Below are 17,266 nucleotides of genomic sequence, written 5' to 3' on the forward strand. Positions count from 1 at the left end.
AGGAGAGGAAAAACCTCAGCAGTAACCATAACAAATACACTTCCTTTACTGTTTTTTCCATTCAAGTTACACACAACACAATGAAGTTATTTTTTCCTTAGTCTTCATAAAGCACTCAACTCTCACATATTCTCTCTTTTTGAGACTTTGTTCATATACACAGCTTCTGCTTCATACTATTTCAAACAAGCCAGTTGCAAGAAGGAAGTTCTAACTCCAAAGTAGGAAAAAACAGAAACCTGAGAAGAAGTATTAGAAAAACTCATTAGACACAGAAGAAAGTGATTTTTGCTACCTGTCATTGCCTGCCTGAATAAGATGCTATCAAATTACCCTAGAACTTAAATAACTAATTTTCTTCAGTTTTGAAAGTAAGCAAATAATAGAACCAACACAGTTTTTGCCGGAATAATGAAATCATTGTTATCGCTCATCCAGAAGAGCCTCAAAGTGCCTTAAAAAAAATCCCCAACCAAATTAAGCCCCCTCCCCACACAATATTTTATACATGAAGGCTGACAACCAAAAGGCAGTTACTTGTGTCAGCTGCTTAACAGCTCAGCATTCACTGCAGTCTTGCCATGTACACACCCATGCACTAAACAGAAAAAAATGTGGGCAAAATGAGTCAATCCAAACCAGAAGCTCAGCAGACCCCCTTGTTTTCTCTGAAGTGATACTTCATTCAGAAAAAGAGCACACTAAATTTAGCTATGACACTGATGTCTGCAGGATAACAGTACAGACTAGCAATTATGTTTGATAAGAACAGAAGGAAAACCAAATGGGAGACAACTTGCACTCCTTAGGACTGGGCTGTATCAATGCAGCCAAAAAAAAATAAATCCAATAACTATTCTTGCAAACAGCAAAATCTATGGGAAATAACAATCAAAAAAAATCCCCTCAAAGAAACTAAATCCGCACCTATTCACACAATATGCTTATTTTGATCCCTTTTTCCCAGGTCACAACAGCTGAGGCTGTTTTAGGGAGTCGAGAGATCTGCCTGGATAGTCTAGAGATTTCTCTTTGCAAGTCTGCTTAAGAAACAGCTGTGACTCAAAGCTGTACCTTAAGAGGAAGCTGACTATTACATTCCTCATCACCCACAACTCTAGAAGATTGAAGACATTTTTCAAGAGACTATTCTCGCTAAGCTACATGAAAATCTATTTGAAATAAAAAAAAATTAAAAATCCATGGAGTCTTGAGTACAACTTCCTGTAAAGGCCAATCCTCTAGCTATCAGTCGTAAAGAAATGTGCAAACAGTTGTGTGGTTTCAGGAAGAGAGAAGAGTTTCGTACCCCAGGAATGCAGTTTTCTTACAGAAAGAAAAAACACAGTTATTTTGGCCTTTTTTTTCTGATAATGAAGACAACAAATTCCTGATTCTGACAAATCCAAGCTTGGGCACTGCTCAAATTCTCTTGTAATAAACCAACTTGGATTCATTTAACGTTTCTTTATTAAGAATAATAATGTGTTGAAAAGGTCTTTTCCCTGCACCACATCAAGCATTCTGTTTCACAAATCTGAACTGGAATCAGGTTCCTTTGGAAATTATATTGGTATCCAAAGCTCAGAGCTATATTTTTATTAGGGAAATAGGTACTTTCCAATCTTGTCAAGTGACAGGGTGACACAACTATCAAGTAGGACAATTAAGAGGGAACACCTCTTCAGTTACTGTTTCTACTCCCAGAGGTTGCTAAGAATGTAGAAAAAGTATCAAATTGTGGTAAAAGGCATTAAAACTAACAACACACACACACTACAAAACAGAAGGCAGGTTTTGATATTATGGTCAGGAAGTTCTTTGGAAAGAATACTGAACCCAAAGCCTAGTTCAATTGAATTCAAACCCCAGTTAAGTTTCAATTTTCAGATTTCTTCCATGAAGAGTAAGAAGTAACAATGAATTAGTTCCAACCATTTCCACTTATTCTGCCCTTTGAAAGGAAAACTAGCAAGCACAGGACTTTATGCATAAATGCAAGCTTGATGAACAGTAAGTCAAAAGAAAAATTCACTTCCTGTTCATAGCACGTGTGGATTCCAGTACTGGCACACATTCAGGAACATTCAGGACACTGATGTAGAACAAATTGAGTCCCACAACTGATCTAAAACATGAGAGGGCTAAATTGACATTTTAAAGAGAAAAACTCAATGAAAACTTTATGATTTATTTTCCTTTGCAATCTAAACTGATTTGTATGTCCTAGCATATATCCTATCTATTGCTTTAATCCTCTGACACACCTCTTGAACAGAGATCCACAGCTACAGCATTCCCATTTCACCAAAGTATTTTGGAACCTAAGTTTTTTGGTATTATTTCTCTGACAAACCCCAGTGGTACACAGATTTTTCCTTCAAATCTTTATTTAATCTCAAGTAAGTATCTCAAAGTTTTCAGTGTACATCTCTCAATCCAATTCAGAACTTTTCAGGGTTTATTCCTTTAAGTAGTAATCTGACAGCAGATTGTTGGCATTAGCGCACACCTGCCTTTGCCCATTTTGACATAAGTTATTTCCTTCATCACATCTTGGTTCTCCTTTTACCAACTGTAGATTTTAAATGTTCTTATTCAACAACAAATTTGCTCATTCTTACTTTAAAATACAGAAATGTGTGTTGCTAATGCTTTCAAAATTGTTATACCGAACTGAATTACTGAGAATGAAAGAATATTGCATCATAAAAACTCTTCCTTTTTTCCTAGTCATAGCCTAAATGAACCAGCTTTTCTGCAGTTGGTTCTCTGAAATAGGATATTTCTCCCTGGTGCAGATAAACAAATCAAATGGAATTTTCCAGAATGACCAAACACCAGGAGCATTTGTGTTTAGCTTCCATTATTAACAGAACACCCCCTCCAACAAGTAATCATTTAAATAAAAAATAAACATTAATCAAATGTTTTAAAAATAGGGCGGACTACTCCGTGCATAAGGAATTGGCTGGATGGATGCAGCCAGGCAGTTGTGGTCAATGGCTCTATGTCCAGGTCAAGGCCTGTGACAAGTGGTGTCCCCCAGGATTCTGCCTTGGGCCCAGTGCTCTTTAGTATCTTTATCAATGACATAAAGAGTGAGATCAAGTGCTCCCTCGGCACAGTTGCGGGTGACACGAAGCTGAGCAGTGCAGTTGACACAAAAGAAGGACGGGGAGCCTGGACAAGCTTGAGAAGTGGGCCCATGAGAACCTCATGATGTTCAAGAAGTCCAAGTGTGAGGTGCTGCAGAGAAGGACATGAATGAAAAGCTGGTCATGACTCAATGTGCTCTGCAATGGCTGCACAGAAGGCCAGCTCCATCCTGGGATGCATCAAAAACAGCTAGGCCAGCAAGGAGGGAGAAGATTTTGCCCCCCTCCTCTGCCTTTGTGAGATCCTACATCCAGCTCTGGGGTCCTCAGCACTAGAAAGGCGTGGACCTGTTAGAGCAGGTCTGGAGGGAAGCCACGAACATAATCACATGGCTGGAGAATCTCTTCTATGCAAATATGCTGAGATAGCCAGGTTTCTTCATCCTGGAGAAAAGAAGGCTCCAGGGAGACCTCACTGGGGCCTTTCAGTACTTAAAGAGGGCGTATATAAAAGAAGAAAAGCAACTATTTACACAGGCAGACAATGATAGGACAAGGGTGGACGATTTTTAAACCGGAAGAGGAAAGATTCACATCAGATGTCGGGAATAAATTCTTTACTCAGAGGGTGGTGAGGCACTGAACAGGTTGCCCAGCAAAGCTGTGGATATCCCATACCTGGAAGTGTTCCAGTGAAGCAGATATTTCAAAGTTTACTTTACTTTTGTTCCAGAGCTGCAGCAGAGCCCTAGGGGCCAAAAGGCAGCTTGTTTCCTCTTTAATCAACTGATGTGGCTGCGAGAAGTGAGAGAGAAGACTTCTTCTTACAAACAGTCTCACGTACCTAATAGGACTTTCAAAAGATTCGAGAAAGGTATCCTGTGTATTCCAAGTGATTTGGGAAACAAGAAAAAAAGATATACACAAACCAACCCATCCCAACAGGGTCAGAGTGAAGTGGGTTAAATGCAAATTCAGTTTAAATTAAATTAAGAAGTCTCAGTGACTTCAGTATGATTCCATCCCTCCTCCCCCTCCACATACACACACTCCCCCCTCAGTAAAGCCAATTAAGTAGGAACCAAGCCTTTCTTCCTACCACATCAGTAAGGCAATGGTGCTATTAGTTCCAGCAAAGCTCCCAAATACTCTCCTCACAGACTGTACTGGCCAACAAACAATTAGATCACTCCTGAATTAAAGAAATACCCAGAAGCTACTTTGCATAAGCACTATTTTCTTTCAAAGCACAATGGAAAGTGGCACATTCTGTATTTACAAGAGCTGTAATCTACTTTTGAGAACACACGCAGGATCACTCTCGAGGAGAAAAGGCAATGCAGAAAGAACCGTGTCTTGCAGAACACACCATCTAAGGAGTCTTTCTGCTGTGCCTTTTGCAATCGGATATGTCTGTCTCGTATTGGCCTCATAAGCCACCAGCGTGCCTGTAACAAATGTGGATAGAGCCTTCCCAAACCTTCGTTCGCGAAGCCCAGCCATGATGAATCTACTTTAAACATGGGTTTATTTTAAAGATCTTCAGCTCTCACCTGTGGGCTATTTCAAAACCCAGTGAATCAGCAAATAGCTACTGTTTATTGGAAAGTTTCCTTCTTTAGGACACCTTTATCATCACTCAGTAGAGTTTGCTGAAATTGTGAAAAAACTGCACCATCAGTCTTTGCTATAGGCAACTGTCCACAGGTGTACAGAATCAAGAATGTGAAGTATTCAGGATGCAAATTTAAATTTTGATATACAGACCTCTAATAAATCAAATATTCTGCAGACTACAGAAAATTTAGATAGCAGCCATATAACAGAGAGCTTCTTGCAAGTATTTACAATATGCTTAGCATCATGTCATGATCTTAGGTGTGGTTTTTTCCTTTGTCCTCTTCCAGATACTCATGGCTTTTAAAGCAGCTCAACCAGGTGTTTAAAGGAAATCAGACACTACACAGGTTAAACAACATGGTTCTATTAAAAACTATCTTTAACCATGGCACTCAGTGACAGCAATACAATACTTTTTTTCCACAAAGCAACTAATATAAAAATATGCCATAAAATCATCTGTAGACTAGTATGCTAGTATACATACATATAATCATAACATTCTTTTATAAACTCTTTCCTGAGATACCTTGGGTGGTTTGATTTTCTCATATTACTGGATGCATCATCTTTATAATTCATCTAAAACAATTGTAAAATATTTTCTATGTGCAGGACACTCAGTAACATGTAAAAAGTAGTACGTAAATATATGGCAAAGAAACAGCTCTTAGAAATTATGCGCTTTTTTACTCTGATATATTTTTTAACATTTGGCTCCTTGGGAGACGGAAGGGAGGAGCATGAAAAACCTGAAATTAGAGCTATGAATTGACAAAAAGCAGGAAAGCATTCAGGAATGTTAGGAGTTGGAATATAATATAAATGACACAAAGAGAAAGCCATAATTCACATTGGCTATGTATTGTCTTATAAAGCAACTGGACATATCTTAATTCACAGTATAATAAATATTTTTACTAATCTGTTTTGGAAGAGCAAATGTCTTTTAGGGTTTCAAGCTCCTGTATAAGTTTCTTGTTCTGAACTTCTAGCACTGCAACACGACTCTCCAGACATTTTATGTATTCTTTCTTCCGACGTCGACATTCTTTAGCAGCTTCCCTGCAAAAAGCAGAAGTAAAAAGTGCAAACAAAAAAGCCATTTGCATGCCATTAGAAAGCTCAGCAGAGTATGGAGACTATGACAGAATTCCAAATTTTGGAATATCTCCCAAATCAGTCTGACAACACTAAGCAAAACTGGGTTCCACAAGGGCCTCAAGTGTCTCTTTCTCAAGTTCATATGGCAATCTGTAGAATTGCTTCCTCTCATGCCTTGATTAAAGTTCATAATAAACGAGGTCCAAATGAAAGACAGTTATTCTGCTTTATGACAATAAAGATCTTTGAGGGCCTTGAGTTCCTCAATGAGAGTCTTGTTTTGGTTTTCAAGCACAGCCACACGATTTTCAAGACATTTGACATATTCTTTCTTCTTTCTGCGACATTCTCTGGCAGCTTCCCTGGAACCAATACAAGGCAAATGACTACAGGAACAGCCACAATATGGCAAAGACTGGATAAATGCAATTACCTGCAATCCCTGTGGTTCCACAATAACAACAATAACAACAACCAACTGCTGGATTGCACAAACAGAACATAAGGTAACAGCCAAAAGCAATAACATAGTTAAAATACAATTCAAAACAACTAGAACCTGAAACTAATTCAGCATCACCAAATCTGCAGATGGAACTAATACACAGAAGAACTGAGAAAAATAGTGAGTAAATGATAATGTATTGATTTGAATTGTACTAAACATTAGGATGGAAAGCAGCATTTCTTCTTCCAGTCACATTCCATTTTGTGTGTTTATCGGGAGCATTGTCTTCTGCCATCAAAATCTTAAAACCAAACCCAAAGAATTTACTTTCAGAAAACACAAGCATAACACTACTCTCTTCAGATAAAAAGCTAGATGCCAAGCTTACTAAGTGCTCTAAGTTTTTACCTTAAGGTAAGAACGTACAGTAAAATTTTAGCCTTAACAAATACAATCAATTAGCATTTTAGAACTGGCCATCTGAGCACATTCACATGAGTCTGTATTTTTTGTTAGTGGCATATGATAGCCTGAAGCCATTCTCATAGTTCTGCTCAGAAGTCTGTTATATTGAAGCTAAACACTTTAAATAGTGTTTTCAGAGCATGTGACTAAACAAGCATTCAATTCCAGAAGAAATATCAGAAGTACTGGCAGTCCACTCCTTTACCACCTTGGAACATAATAAACTGTCAAACCATGAGAGTAATGTTTCAGCAAGTTATGAGCTATAGCATAGGCACTAGTTTTAAAACTGAAGAGAGGAGAAACAAAAGGAAGCGCAGCAATGCAGTGATTCTCATGAGTAATTTAAAATAAAGGACAGGCATGAGAGCAAAGCAATACCATTCATTCAATCATAAGGCAAGTGGTTAGTCAGTGTATTAGAGATCTGCACAGCAGAATATTTCTTCTACTAATCTGCCAATGATAGAGATGGCTACACATTTAAAAAAAGACAGACTCCCTTAAGAATAGAAAGAAGAATGCACAGAGAAAGACTGATATTTACAACATTCAGTCAAGTCCATGCCAACTAATTAAAAAATATACAGCCACCTCACACAATATGCCTCACAAAATGACAGGGACACTGCAAAGTAACTTATCCCAGTAGTCAAGTATTTAGGAAAGTCTATAATTATCATTCCATCCTAGAATAAGTCCTCTTCATAGCATCATTAATGGACAGCTGCTAATGAGGTCCTCAGATATTTTCCTAACCAATTCTTTGCTGGGATGTTTCAAAATGAAAAAGCCCATCCTGTTCACTTTACTGTCAGAAGTAGGGAGGAGGGGAATTAAAATTCAACAAAAAGCATAACTCCGGATCATCACAAAAATATCTGATACTTATTTCTGCATTACCATACTATTTTCAAACTAAAAATCCATGGGGATACAGTCAACTCTAGCTTTCCAGAGTCAACAGCCAGTAGTCTATGCTGTAAGGACGTGGGATGACTGAAAGAATTTTCTGCCTTCCCTTCATCAATTACAAGCAGTGCTCATGACCTTAAGAAGAAAATTTCATTAGAACGTTTTGGGGTTTTTTTTGAACCTGATTATGAATTGCTGTATAGTCTTACCTATTTTTCAAAAGTCTCAGCTCTCTCTTGCGTGTTGCCTCTTCTGCCATTTGCTGAGGACTATGCAAAGTCCCTGGTGAGGCTGCCATGACCACTCCCTGAGGTAAGGTGGTAGTGGGAGTTCGAATCTGGTAAGCTGGCATGTCTCCAGTGGCAGCTGTATAAAAGAAACATATTTTAAACTTTATGGCAAAAAATAACTATGCATATGTTCTCTCTGAAAATAACAGATTTCTGTCAATGAGTTATCTGGGATCCCTAATCCATAGAATATTTCACAGGTCTGTAATGTCACAAATATATTTTTTACCTTAATAATGCTTATTTCCACATGTAAAATATTTAAATTGCTCTAGCATTGTGTCCCCACTAGCCAGCCAGACTGAAGCCTGTGAAAACTTCCACATGGCTCTCTTCAGACAACACGGAGAAAGCTGTTTGAGAAACAGTTTAAGCATCCACACTTATTTCCTGTTTGCACAATCCCACAAAAAGATGGCCCTGCTGTTGCAGCCACTGAGGTTTATATGCTACCCTGTTCTCTAACAGATTTCAGGAGTCAACCTGCTTCAGTAGGCAACTTTCTCCTCCTTCCTTGTGATAGTCACAGTACCAGCCTTACATTCCCTCCTTCTCTTACAACAGCAGTTTGGCAACCCTTGGAAAATCAGTGAGAGCTGCTGTTGCTAAAATGAACAGGAACAGACAGGAGCTCATGAGGACAGGAGCGTGATGACCACCGATAGGAGGCTGTGGCATTAGCAAGAGGAGGTGGCAGTGGTTGCACAGGAAGGAGTGTAGCTGTACAGTAAGTCAGAGGGCAAAAGTTCAGATTCATCTCCTGAGCCTACCAGTTTTGAGCTCTCCCCAAGCTAAATGCTGATCTGACATGTTACTTGAAACTGATACCTTTCTGATAGCCTCACTTCATTTCTGTATTTCTGATGTACTTTGTTGCTACTTGATGTACCTCAACTTTAAAACACTGTGAAAGTCCTAAGCACTTGTGACTTGTCTGATGTAGAAAAAAAGAATCAAACAAAAAATGTATCCCTCTTCAAATTCTAAGCAAGTACTTATCTGTTCCTCTTTATAAATATTTTATATTATTACAGAAAAGAACTTCAAATTTTCTCATTAAAACAGCGGAACATAAAAGATGACATTTCAAAGGCTATTATGTTGCACTTAATTCATACTTTAATTCTTCAAAGCAATATTCAAATAATGGAAAAACTTGTGTGTCATGGTTTAACCCCAGCCTGCAACTAAGCACCACACAACCACTCATTCACCCCACCCACCACCCCCCCCTCTGATGGCATGGGGTAACAAAACTCATAGTTGAGATGGGAACAATTTAATAATGGAAATAAAATAATAAATGTAAAGAAAGGAGAATAACTAAAAGAAAGAGAAATAAAACCCAAGAAAAACAAGTGATGCAAATGAAAAGCAATTGCTCACCACCCACCGATGCCCTGACTGTTGCCAAGCAGCAGTCCCTGGCCAGCTTTTCCTACAGTTTATGTGCTGAGCATGATGCCTTATGGTATGGAATATCCCTTTGGCTAGTTGGGGTCACCTGTCCTGGCTGTGATCTCTCCCAGCTTCTTGTGCACCCCCAGCCTACTCACCGGCAAAGCATGGGAAGCTGGAAAGTCTTTAACTTAGTGCAAGCACTACTCAGCAACAACTAAAACATCGGTGTGCTCTCAACATCATTCTCATCCTAAATACAAAACACAGCATAGTACCAGCTACCAGGAAGAAAATTAACTCTATCCCAGCTGAAACTAGGACAACTTGGAAAAATAAAATGTAGACACAAATATTTTGGGGAAGCTGACAGCTACAGAAATAAAGAAACATCAACTACAGGGGGAAAAACTAAACTTAATAAAAAGATACTATTATTCTTATTATATTAGTGCAGGTGCTTCGCTAATTAAATAAAAAAAACAGGATGAAGTTGTGTTTAGGCTACAATTCCACAGCCATGTCCTGAAATCATTATCAGCTTAAACCCCTTGCACCTCCCCCAGCTCTCCATCCTTCGGGTAAAAGTGTTTGTGGAACTACAAGATGAACTGGACCAGTGAACTGACCTGGATAATCCCCTGGGGATGGAGGGACGGAGGGAGGGAGGGAGAAATCAGCTCAGAACAGCCCTGTGAGCGCTGACAGGCAGCCGCCATGAACACAGGGCTTGGTTGTCTTGTACATCTACAGGGGAATTACTGAAGCCTTTCTTTAAGTTCTCCACAGTCACGTCAATGGAACGATACTTCAGCTCACTATTTATAAAAATGGAATGTTAGCAACTCTTCTGGCTCACCTTTATGCTGGCCACATTACATACATTTTATAGACTCTATGTTAAGAACTACCTTTTTTCTACCTCATCACTAGGCATAAAAGAGATGTTGTCTTAGTTTGCATTAGCTATAATGAATTAGAAATCCAAGCAAGCCATTTTGTCGACCAAGTCATGGGGAAAGCCCCATAACCCAGGTCACCTCAGCCTGGCAAGACCAACTCCTTTGTTGTCTTTGTTTGATTTGCACTCAGATGGCAGTGAACAGGGCTTACTGCTGCTGTTGTGAAGAGGACTCAGTGTGATCATGTACGTGCAGCAAGGCTTAGCAGAAGTGATTCCATATCTCAGCCGGGATCAGCAAACACCACTGTAAGTAACAACAGGTCCCGGTAGTGGCTGTCCCTGCTTAACAGTTGTCTCACTTATAAACCTGCCAGCATGATAACACAGATAAACAGCCATTCTGGTGGTACAGACCTTGCAAACCCAGACACCACTGTCTTTTAAAAAAAGAAAAAAAGCATAGCATTGACAGAATATCTTTTAGCTGAGCAGTAATATGTGCTTTATTATACATCACTGCAAATCAGTACTTTCAAAGACCGCAAAGTGGTTTGTATAGTATCTCAAAAAGTTAGTGCCACTGCGTTCCCCAGAAAAATACCTTGGGAAAGGTGACATGGGCTTCAAGGAGGGGGAATAAACTATTTTACCAAGGGTATTTTAAATCTACTAATGTGTCTATATGACAGAGAAGCACACATTTTGGCATCTGAGACAAATATCCCACACTTAATCCAGACTGACAAACCTCTGCGGCCATTTCTAATAAACTTCACAAAGGTTTAAAGTAATTCCTAAGGCACTAGAGGTAGGACCAAGGTTATTAACAAAGCAACAAACCTTCAGCTGGCACAGTTCCCTAACACACTGCCCCAGGTCAAGTTTGCTGGTTTTTTTTTTCAGCTCCTTAATACTGCAAGGGAGTAAAAAGTCACTGAAAACCTGAAGCTTTCAGTTGAGACTTACAAAAAGAAAAATTATTAACAGGAAGAGAAACAGACAAAAAACAACTACTAAAAAAAACCAGACCACATCCAGAAGAGTACAACAAACTTCGTAAATTAAGCTCTGACAATTAAAAAAAAATTTAAAAAGCAATACCTTCTTGGAAAAAGTAGCTTGCTGAACATTAGAGAGCATCCCCACACTTGCGTGGGGAAAGAACTCGAACTCGAGTTCTTTCAGTGACTATCCAGGAGAAAAAAAGCCTGATGTATTTTTATGTCTGTTCTCCCCTTCTGTGAGTCATAATGGTGGGACTTGATTATCAAAGGGGTTTTAACTTCACCACTAAACTGGCTACACCGGGCATGAATCATTACCCCTTTGAGCATTAGAAACACCGACTCGGAGAAGATACTCATCTTCGGGTTAATCAAACAATGTGCGCCAGCCCGAGCAGCAGCACGTAGGAGCCTGTGCCGGCTGCGAAGGGGTTAAAGCTGCCGAGCAGCCGGAGGCAATTGACGAAGCAGAAAGGAACTGACTAAATCGCAGCATGACTTGGAGCTGACGTCAATGTGTATCTTGTTTGGAGTTTAACTTTTCCAGCTCCCTACTGCAACACGATTCCAGGAAATCTAATGACGTCAGCCTTTTGAACTCAATTAGCTGAGGAACAGACCATTTTAACAGTGGAGGAGAAAACAAGCAGGCGTTACAACACTTAGAATTATTGCTCTCAAATTTATTTACATTCAGTATTTTTTTAATGATGAGAGCACAGGGTTTATTTACACTGCTGAAACAATGCACACCTTTTCTTTACAGCTAGGCTTAAGCCCACGGCTATCAAATCTGTAGTGTTTATTGCTAAACAGAAAAAAAAAAGCAGCGTCATTTTTACAAAACAAGAAGCAACTATAAATATAGTAGCATATATGACTATCTTCACAATAAAGAAAAATGCAAAAGACGACTGGTGGCTTTTTTTCAGCAAAATTCTGCCTCAAGTAGTAAAGACTATTTATCTGAACTAATCTCTTCAAGAACTCATGCACTAACAATGATTTTTTGGTTTCTTTTTTTTTCCAATTGAAACTATTAAAATTGCCCTGAAGTCCTACACTAACTAGATAGAAGCTATTTATATGAGTTTTGAGAGATGAAAGAGTTACAGCAACAGGTTCAAAAGAAAATGTCACAAATAGTAACTACATCTGCTTAGACATAGAAAAATACAATGTAAAAGGTGAACAAAATTTTTACCTGTTTCATCTCCTGTTACAGCCATGATCAGCTCCTGCACACACAATTCTCCTGCTCCTCTACCAGAGCCCAGCATGAACTGTTCCAAACTAGCAAGCATGTGCAGGATTACAAGCAAGAGCACTGACATCACAGTGACCTCACTTGCTTACCACTGTCATTAATATGCTCTCTCACTGGAACAGCTCACTGAAACTGCAGCCCAAAGAATTCCTTTTCCAGTAAACTTGTTTTGGTTTTTTTCCTCTTCCATATTTTTATAATCCTAGCTTTGTTCTTTTTCCCTGAATTATTCATAAAGCTACAGAAAGCACTCACCACAACACTGGCTGTAAAGTACAGCCTGAAAATTCACAGCACTGTCTGACAGAAATTAAAATGTGGCTCTAGCACTCATGAATGAATTGAAATGATAAAGCTATGACTGGATAGAAAATAAGGAAATTTTAAACAGACATGCAACTGTTTTGATTGGAGCAGTTCCACTAAAAGGCAGAGAACTCTGTTGGTCAGACATGCGAGACAGGAAAGCTAATAAGCTATAACAAATAGGTAAATGAAAGGCTAGAGCTCCTTTCTTTGTGAGGCTACCAATAACCCACTCATTTAATTTCAGTTAAAAGCTTCAGAAAAGATTAAACAATGCTCCAACAAAGTAAGTCAACCTAATGCTAGCGATTTCAGGCAGAACAATAACTCTGGGTAAGGGCTATCTATTCCCCCTTCCCTGCCTTTTCAAAATATGTCCAAGAGATCTGGTTGACTTAATTTTAAAAAATAAATAAAAAAAAAAAATCAGCTCTTACAGAGTTCCTCCTTACTTATATCAATTTAAATAAGTTTCAGACCAACTGGTCTGCATGTAGGGCGTGGCAAATTTCTAAGGTCCTTGTCTGTAATAAATAAATTCAGACTGGTAATTCATCAACTATGAAACTAAGCTGGATGGCAACAGTGGAAGTATCAATGTGAAAAAGGAACATTCTGTGATTACAGGACCGCTTCAGGATCATATGAACAGAAGATCAGAACTGAAGCACACAAGAAATTCAAGCCACAGATCTCAAATATCACTGACCATTTAATGAAAATACACATAGATCCCAACAGAATGATTTTTTATACAACTTTTCTATGCTCATTTTTCACTAATAATCAAACATTTTCTTCTTCTTCAGCTAGCAAAAAAACCCTTAACCTGTATTAAGAAACTGTCCAGACATTAGATCTGCCTCTTATTTTGCCTACAAATGTAAACTTGTAGCAAAAGCACTGTTACTCAGTTGGATCAACACCTTTGGCACTTTTCTCCTAATATTTTTTCCCACCACAGGTTATCAGAAATATCAAGCACAGGGTTTACGTAATCCATTATTACATGAGATTCATCAACAAATACTTTAGAAAAAAATATCAATACATATGTTATCTGAAAGATTCTGAAACAGATCTTTCTGCCCTGAGACTGATATTTGTTATATTTTTTATTCCTTTACTTCTATGATTATTACCAAAAAAATTATGTGCTACCTATCCATAATAATTATAAATTATTACCATATATATAAGTGGGAAAATACTAAGCAGAATGTTTTTTCCTATTATAATCTGTGCTATCACAATATAAGGTGACCATTCAACTACAAAGTGTACATAAATGACAAATATTCATAACTATAGTCTTACAGACTTTTTAGCATAGGTAAGATGACCTGTACTAAGGACATTTCAGACACCTGTATATTCACCTAATTCCATTGTCTCACCCCATCCTGAATAACCCAGGTTTGTTGACTGCATACAGCTGCATCACTGTTAACATCCTCAGGTGCTTTCACACTCTTTTTATATACCCTTTTTTAACTAAAGATTTATTATTTTTAACATTTTCCAATATCAATAGCATGTATAGTAACTTCAAGTCTTTTATCTTCTCGTCATATTCAAGGTCATGCTCACGTATTGTTTGGTTTGTACTTTTCGCTGTATATATATGTAGCGCTTTTCTTCTGTGTCAACACGAGCCTCACTAAAGCACTGGACTTTGAGCCAAAGGAACAGAGAATTCCAGGAAGTCAACTTCTCTGACCATGGACAGAGAACAAATCAATGTCATTAAAGGTATCTAGAAGCTTCCAGAAACATGATATGGCAGGTATTCAGTAACTGTCTCTCAATCCATTTTGAAGGTTTCTATCCCAGGCAAGACACTTCATGAGCTATTCCAGCTCGTCAAGCCCATCACTGAGACTGAGTAGCCCCATCAAAGGACTACTATGTAACCAAGAGTCTGTAAAGGAAGGTTGGTCAAATGAAATTCCCAAGGACTGAAATGCTGCCAGATAGAATCCTTAAATTGTGTCTCTTCACAGACTTGGAAAGTTTTTGGAAATAGGTGAGGAGTTACTCTCTCTGCCCTGACCCCAAAGCTCTGAAGAATCAAAGCAATACCTATAAAACACTGGAGAAGATGGAGAAGCCTCTGATTTAAGGGATGTGTAGGCACATGCATAGAAGATACTCAGAAAACGTACTATCAGTGAGAAATTTGGTTGCGGGACAGCCAAATTTGGGTCTTAAGGCTTTGCTAAGAATGTATTCATAATAACATTTAGGGATGTTATAACAGTACTCTCTGCACAATAAAAACTAACATTTGGCTAAGGGTTTTTCACATTATAGTCTTAAAACTTTCCTGAAATGCTTCTGAGAAGTCTTGGGACAACGATGTATTACAGCAAAGAATTAACCAGAGGCAATGGAAGAACTCAAATTTCATACTGCTATTTCGCATTGTCTCAACAAATTCAGATATTTACAAGCTATTATTGTTATTAACACTCTTGGCTACCTTTACAGCAAAGGAAGAGAAATAGCCACCTAAAGACAGAACTTATTTCAAACATCTACAGCAGGTAAAATAAAGCACCTCAACCTGGACTTCACCAACTACCTCAGATATCCATGCCTACACTTATTTGATGACTTTCATCCACTCCATGAATACATATTTAACACCTTTCTAGCTCTTCTCACAGTTTATTTCAGATAGCTGTTTTGGCTTATAAGCACCTTCAACAGCTGGACTTCACCAACTACCTCAGATATCCATGCCTACACTTATTTGATGACTTTCATCCACTCCATGAATACATATTTAACACCTTTCTAGCTCTTCTCACAGTTTATTTCAGATAGCTGTTTTGGCTTATAAGAGCATTCATACAGCCCTCCCTTCCTACTTCTGTGTGTCAATAAAATAAAAATTTTTTAAAATCCCCTATATCCTCCATAGCTACTAATTTAGTGACTCCACAGAGAAATCTCTTCTCCATTTTCAAAGGTTTTCATCAGCATTACCCAATTTCCCTGATAATGATAAGAATCCAAGACACCTTTGGTTCTCCTGTTCCCTCAGCATTACCAAAAGGCTGAGAATAGTGGAAGGAAAAACATCATGCACAAAATACAGTAAGTCTCAAGAATTCATTATTCACAGTTCAGTTCATGTGTGCATTTTATAGGATCTTCAAAGTGCTGTTCTGTGAGAAAACTAACTTCAGTTAAGGATCTGCACTCTAATAATGACAAGAGTCATAAGTTGCAAGAAAATTCTGCACTAAACATATCCAAAGAACTTCAGAATTTGTTTTTTAATAAGATTAACTGCTGAAAAAAATAATTTAGTTTAATATACTAAATGAGGTGCACCTTCAGCATCTCACTTCAATCTGTAACAGTAACTATATTCCAATTAAATATATGTCTCCAAAATCTGGACAAGAGAATTCAAAGAGAATTCTAAGCAGAAAGTGATTTTATATTGTTATTTCCTTCTTTTAATCAAAAGTAGTCGCTGCCTTGCTGAGCACAGAACCTGAGTCCCCTCCTAAGACTATCTTTCATCTCGCTATCCATAAGTATTGTATTTAATAGTGCAATAATGTCAACACAGTAAAAAACCTTTTAAGAAAAATTGTTTAATATGAAAAAAATTATAATGCATTGGACTAATAAAACATACCTTGAACAACAACTTGGCTTCCAGGAACAAAAAACTGTTGTGTGCCATCAGATGACTGTCCTGCATATTGCACAATGGTAGCACCCGGCTGAGGAGCTCCTGAATTTGTCACTGTCTGGATTGTACCACCTTGAGATATAGTAACTAAACAGAAAAGAAAAAGGTAAGTTAGGCAATAGGAAGAGATAACATATGCCAAAAAGCAAAATTCCCTTTTTCAAATAAACATTGTCTGATAGGACTCCTGGTCCTCTCCTTGCTTAAAGATCAAGTGTACAATAAAACTTAATGTTAATACTGATTTCCACAAATATAAAGCCTGCTTTGTAGTACATGCCATATGTATAACAGATAAAAAGCCATGTTCAACATATTTTATCTACTTCCAGAAATATGAACTCTCCTAGAATAGTGTTAATATAATTTTTAAAAATAGTAGCTCCTAGCCATATAGAATCATTGTTGTTCTAAACACAAATGTAAAAAGTTATTTTAAAAGCTATGTTTATTGCCTCCCACAAAACAAAACTCAGGACATCTAGGCAAAGAAAGAGAAAGTCTTCTGACACTCACAATCCTTTCCTTACTGCAAGACAAAGTTTAGCCTAACAATATTTATCCAAGTTGTACAAAGTTGTAAAGAGTCCAACATTTAGATAAGAAGAGAAATAGAACAAAGTGGGATTTTTCCATCCATGTAATCAGCAATATGAAAAATACAAATATACTTTCCTCATTAAAAGATCGTATTGTATTCCTTGCCATAATCAAATATTTAGAAAAAATGCAATT

At 37.9% G+C, this 17,266-nt stretch overlaps 1 protein-coding gene across 9 annotated transcripts in view; it reads right to left on the reverse strand.

Moving 5' to 3' along the window:
- Nucleotides 1-5,066: 5,066 nt before the first annotated feature.
- CREM (cAMP responsive element modulator) overlaps nt 5,067-17,266 on the reverse strand; it is a 36,100-nt gene continuing 23,900 nt past the window's right edge. For 5 of the 9 annotated variants that reach the window (XM_039380726.1, XM_039380727.1, XM_027717264.2 and 2 more), the window contains 3 exons: nt 16,475-16,618; nt 7,860-8,016; nt 5,067-5,783 (listed from right to left, as the gene is read on the reverse strand). In XM_039380726.1, the coding sequence (XP_039236660.1) occupies nt 5,639-5,783; nt 7,860-8,016; nt 16,475-16,618 (446 nt within the window). In that variant the 3' untranslated portion in view covers nt 5,067-5,638. Of the gene's footprint in view, nt 6,185-7,859; nt 8,017-12,450; nt 12,557-16,474; nt 16,619-17,266 lie in introns of those variants that run through there. The other 4 variants (XM_027717263.2, XM_027717267.2, XM_027717269.2 and 1 more) reach the window with 3 other exon arrangements.

The sequence above is a fragment of the Pipra filicauda genome, unplaced genomic scaffold (genome assembly GCF_003945595.2).
Source record: "Pipra filicauda isolate LSUMZ 115617 unplaced genomic scaffold, ASM394559v2 scaffold1_size10287979_pilon, whole genome shotgun sequence".
In the NCBI taxonomy this organism is placed as follows: domain Eukaryota; kingdom Metazoa; phylum Chordata; class Aves; order Passeriformes; family Pipridae; genus Pipra; species Pipra filicauda.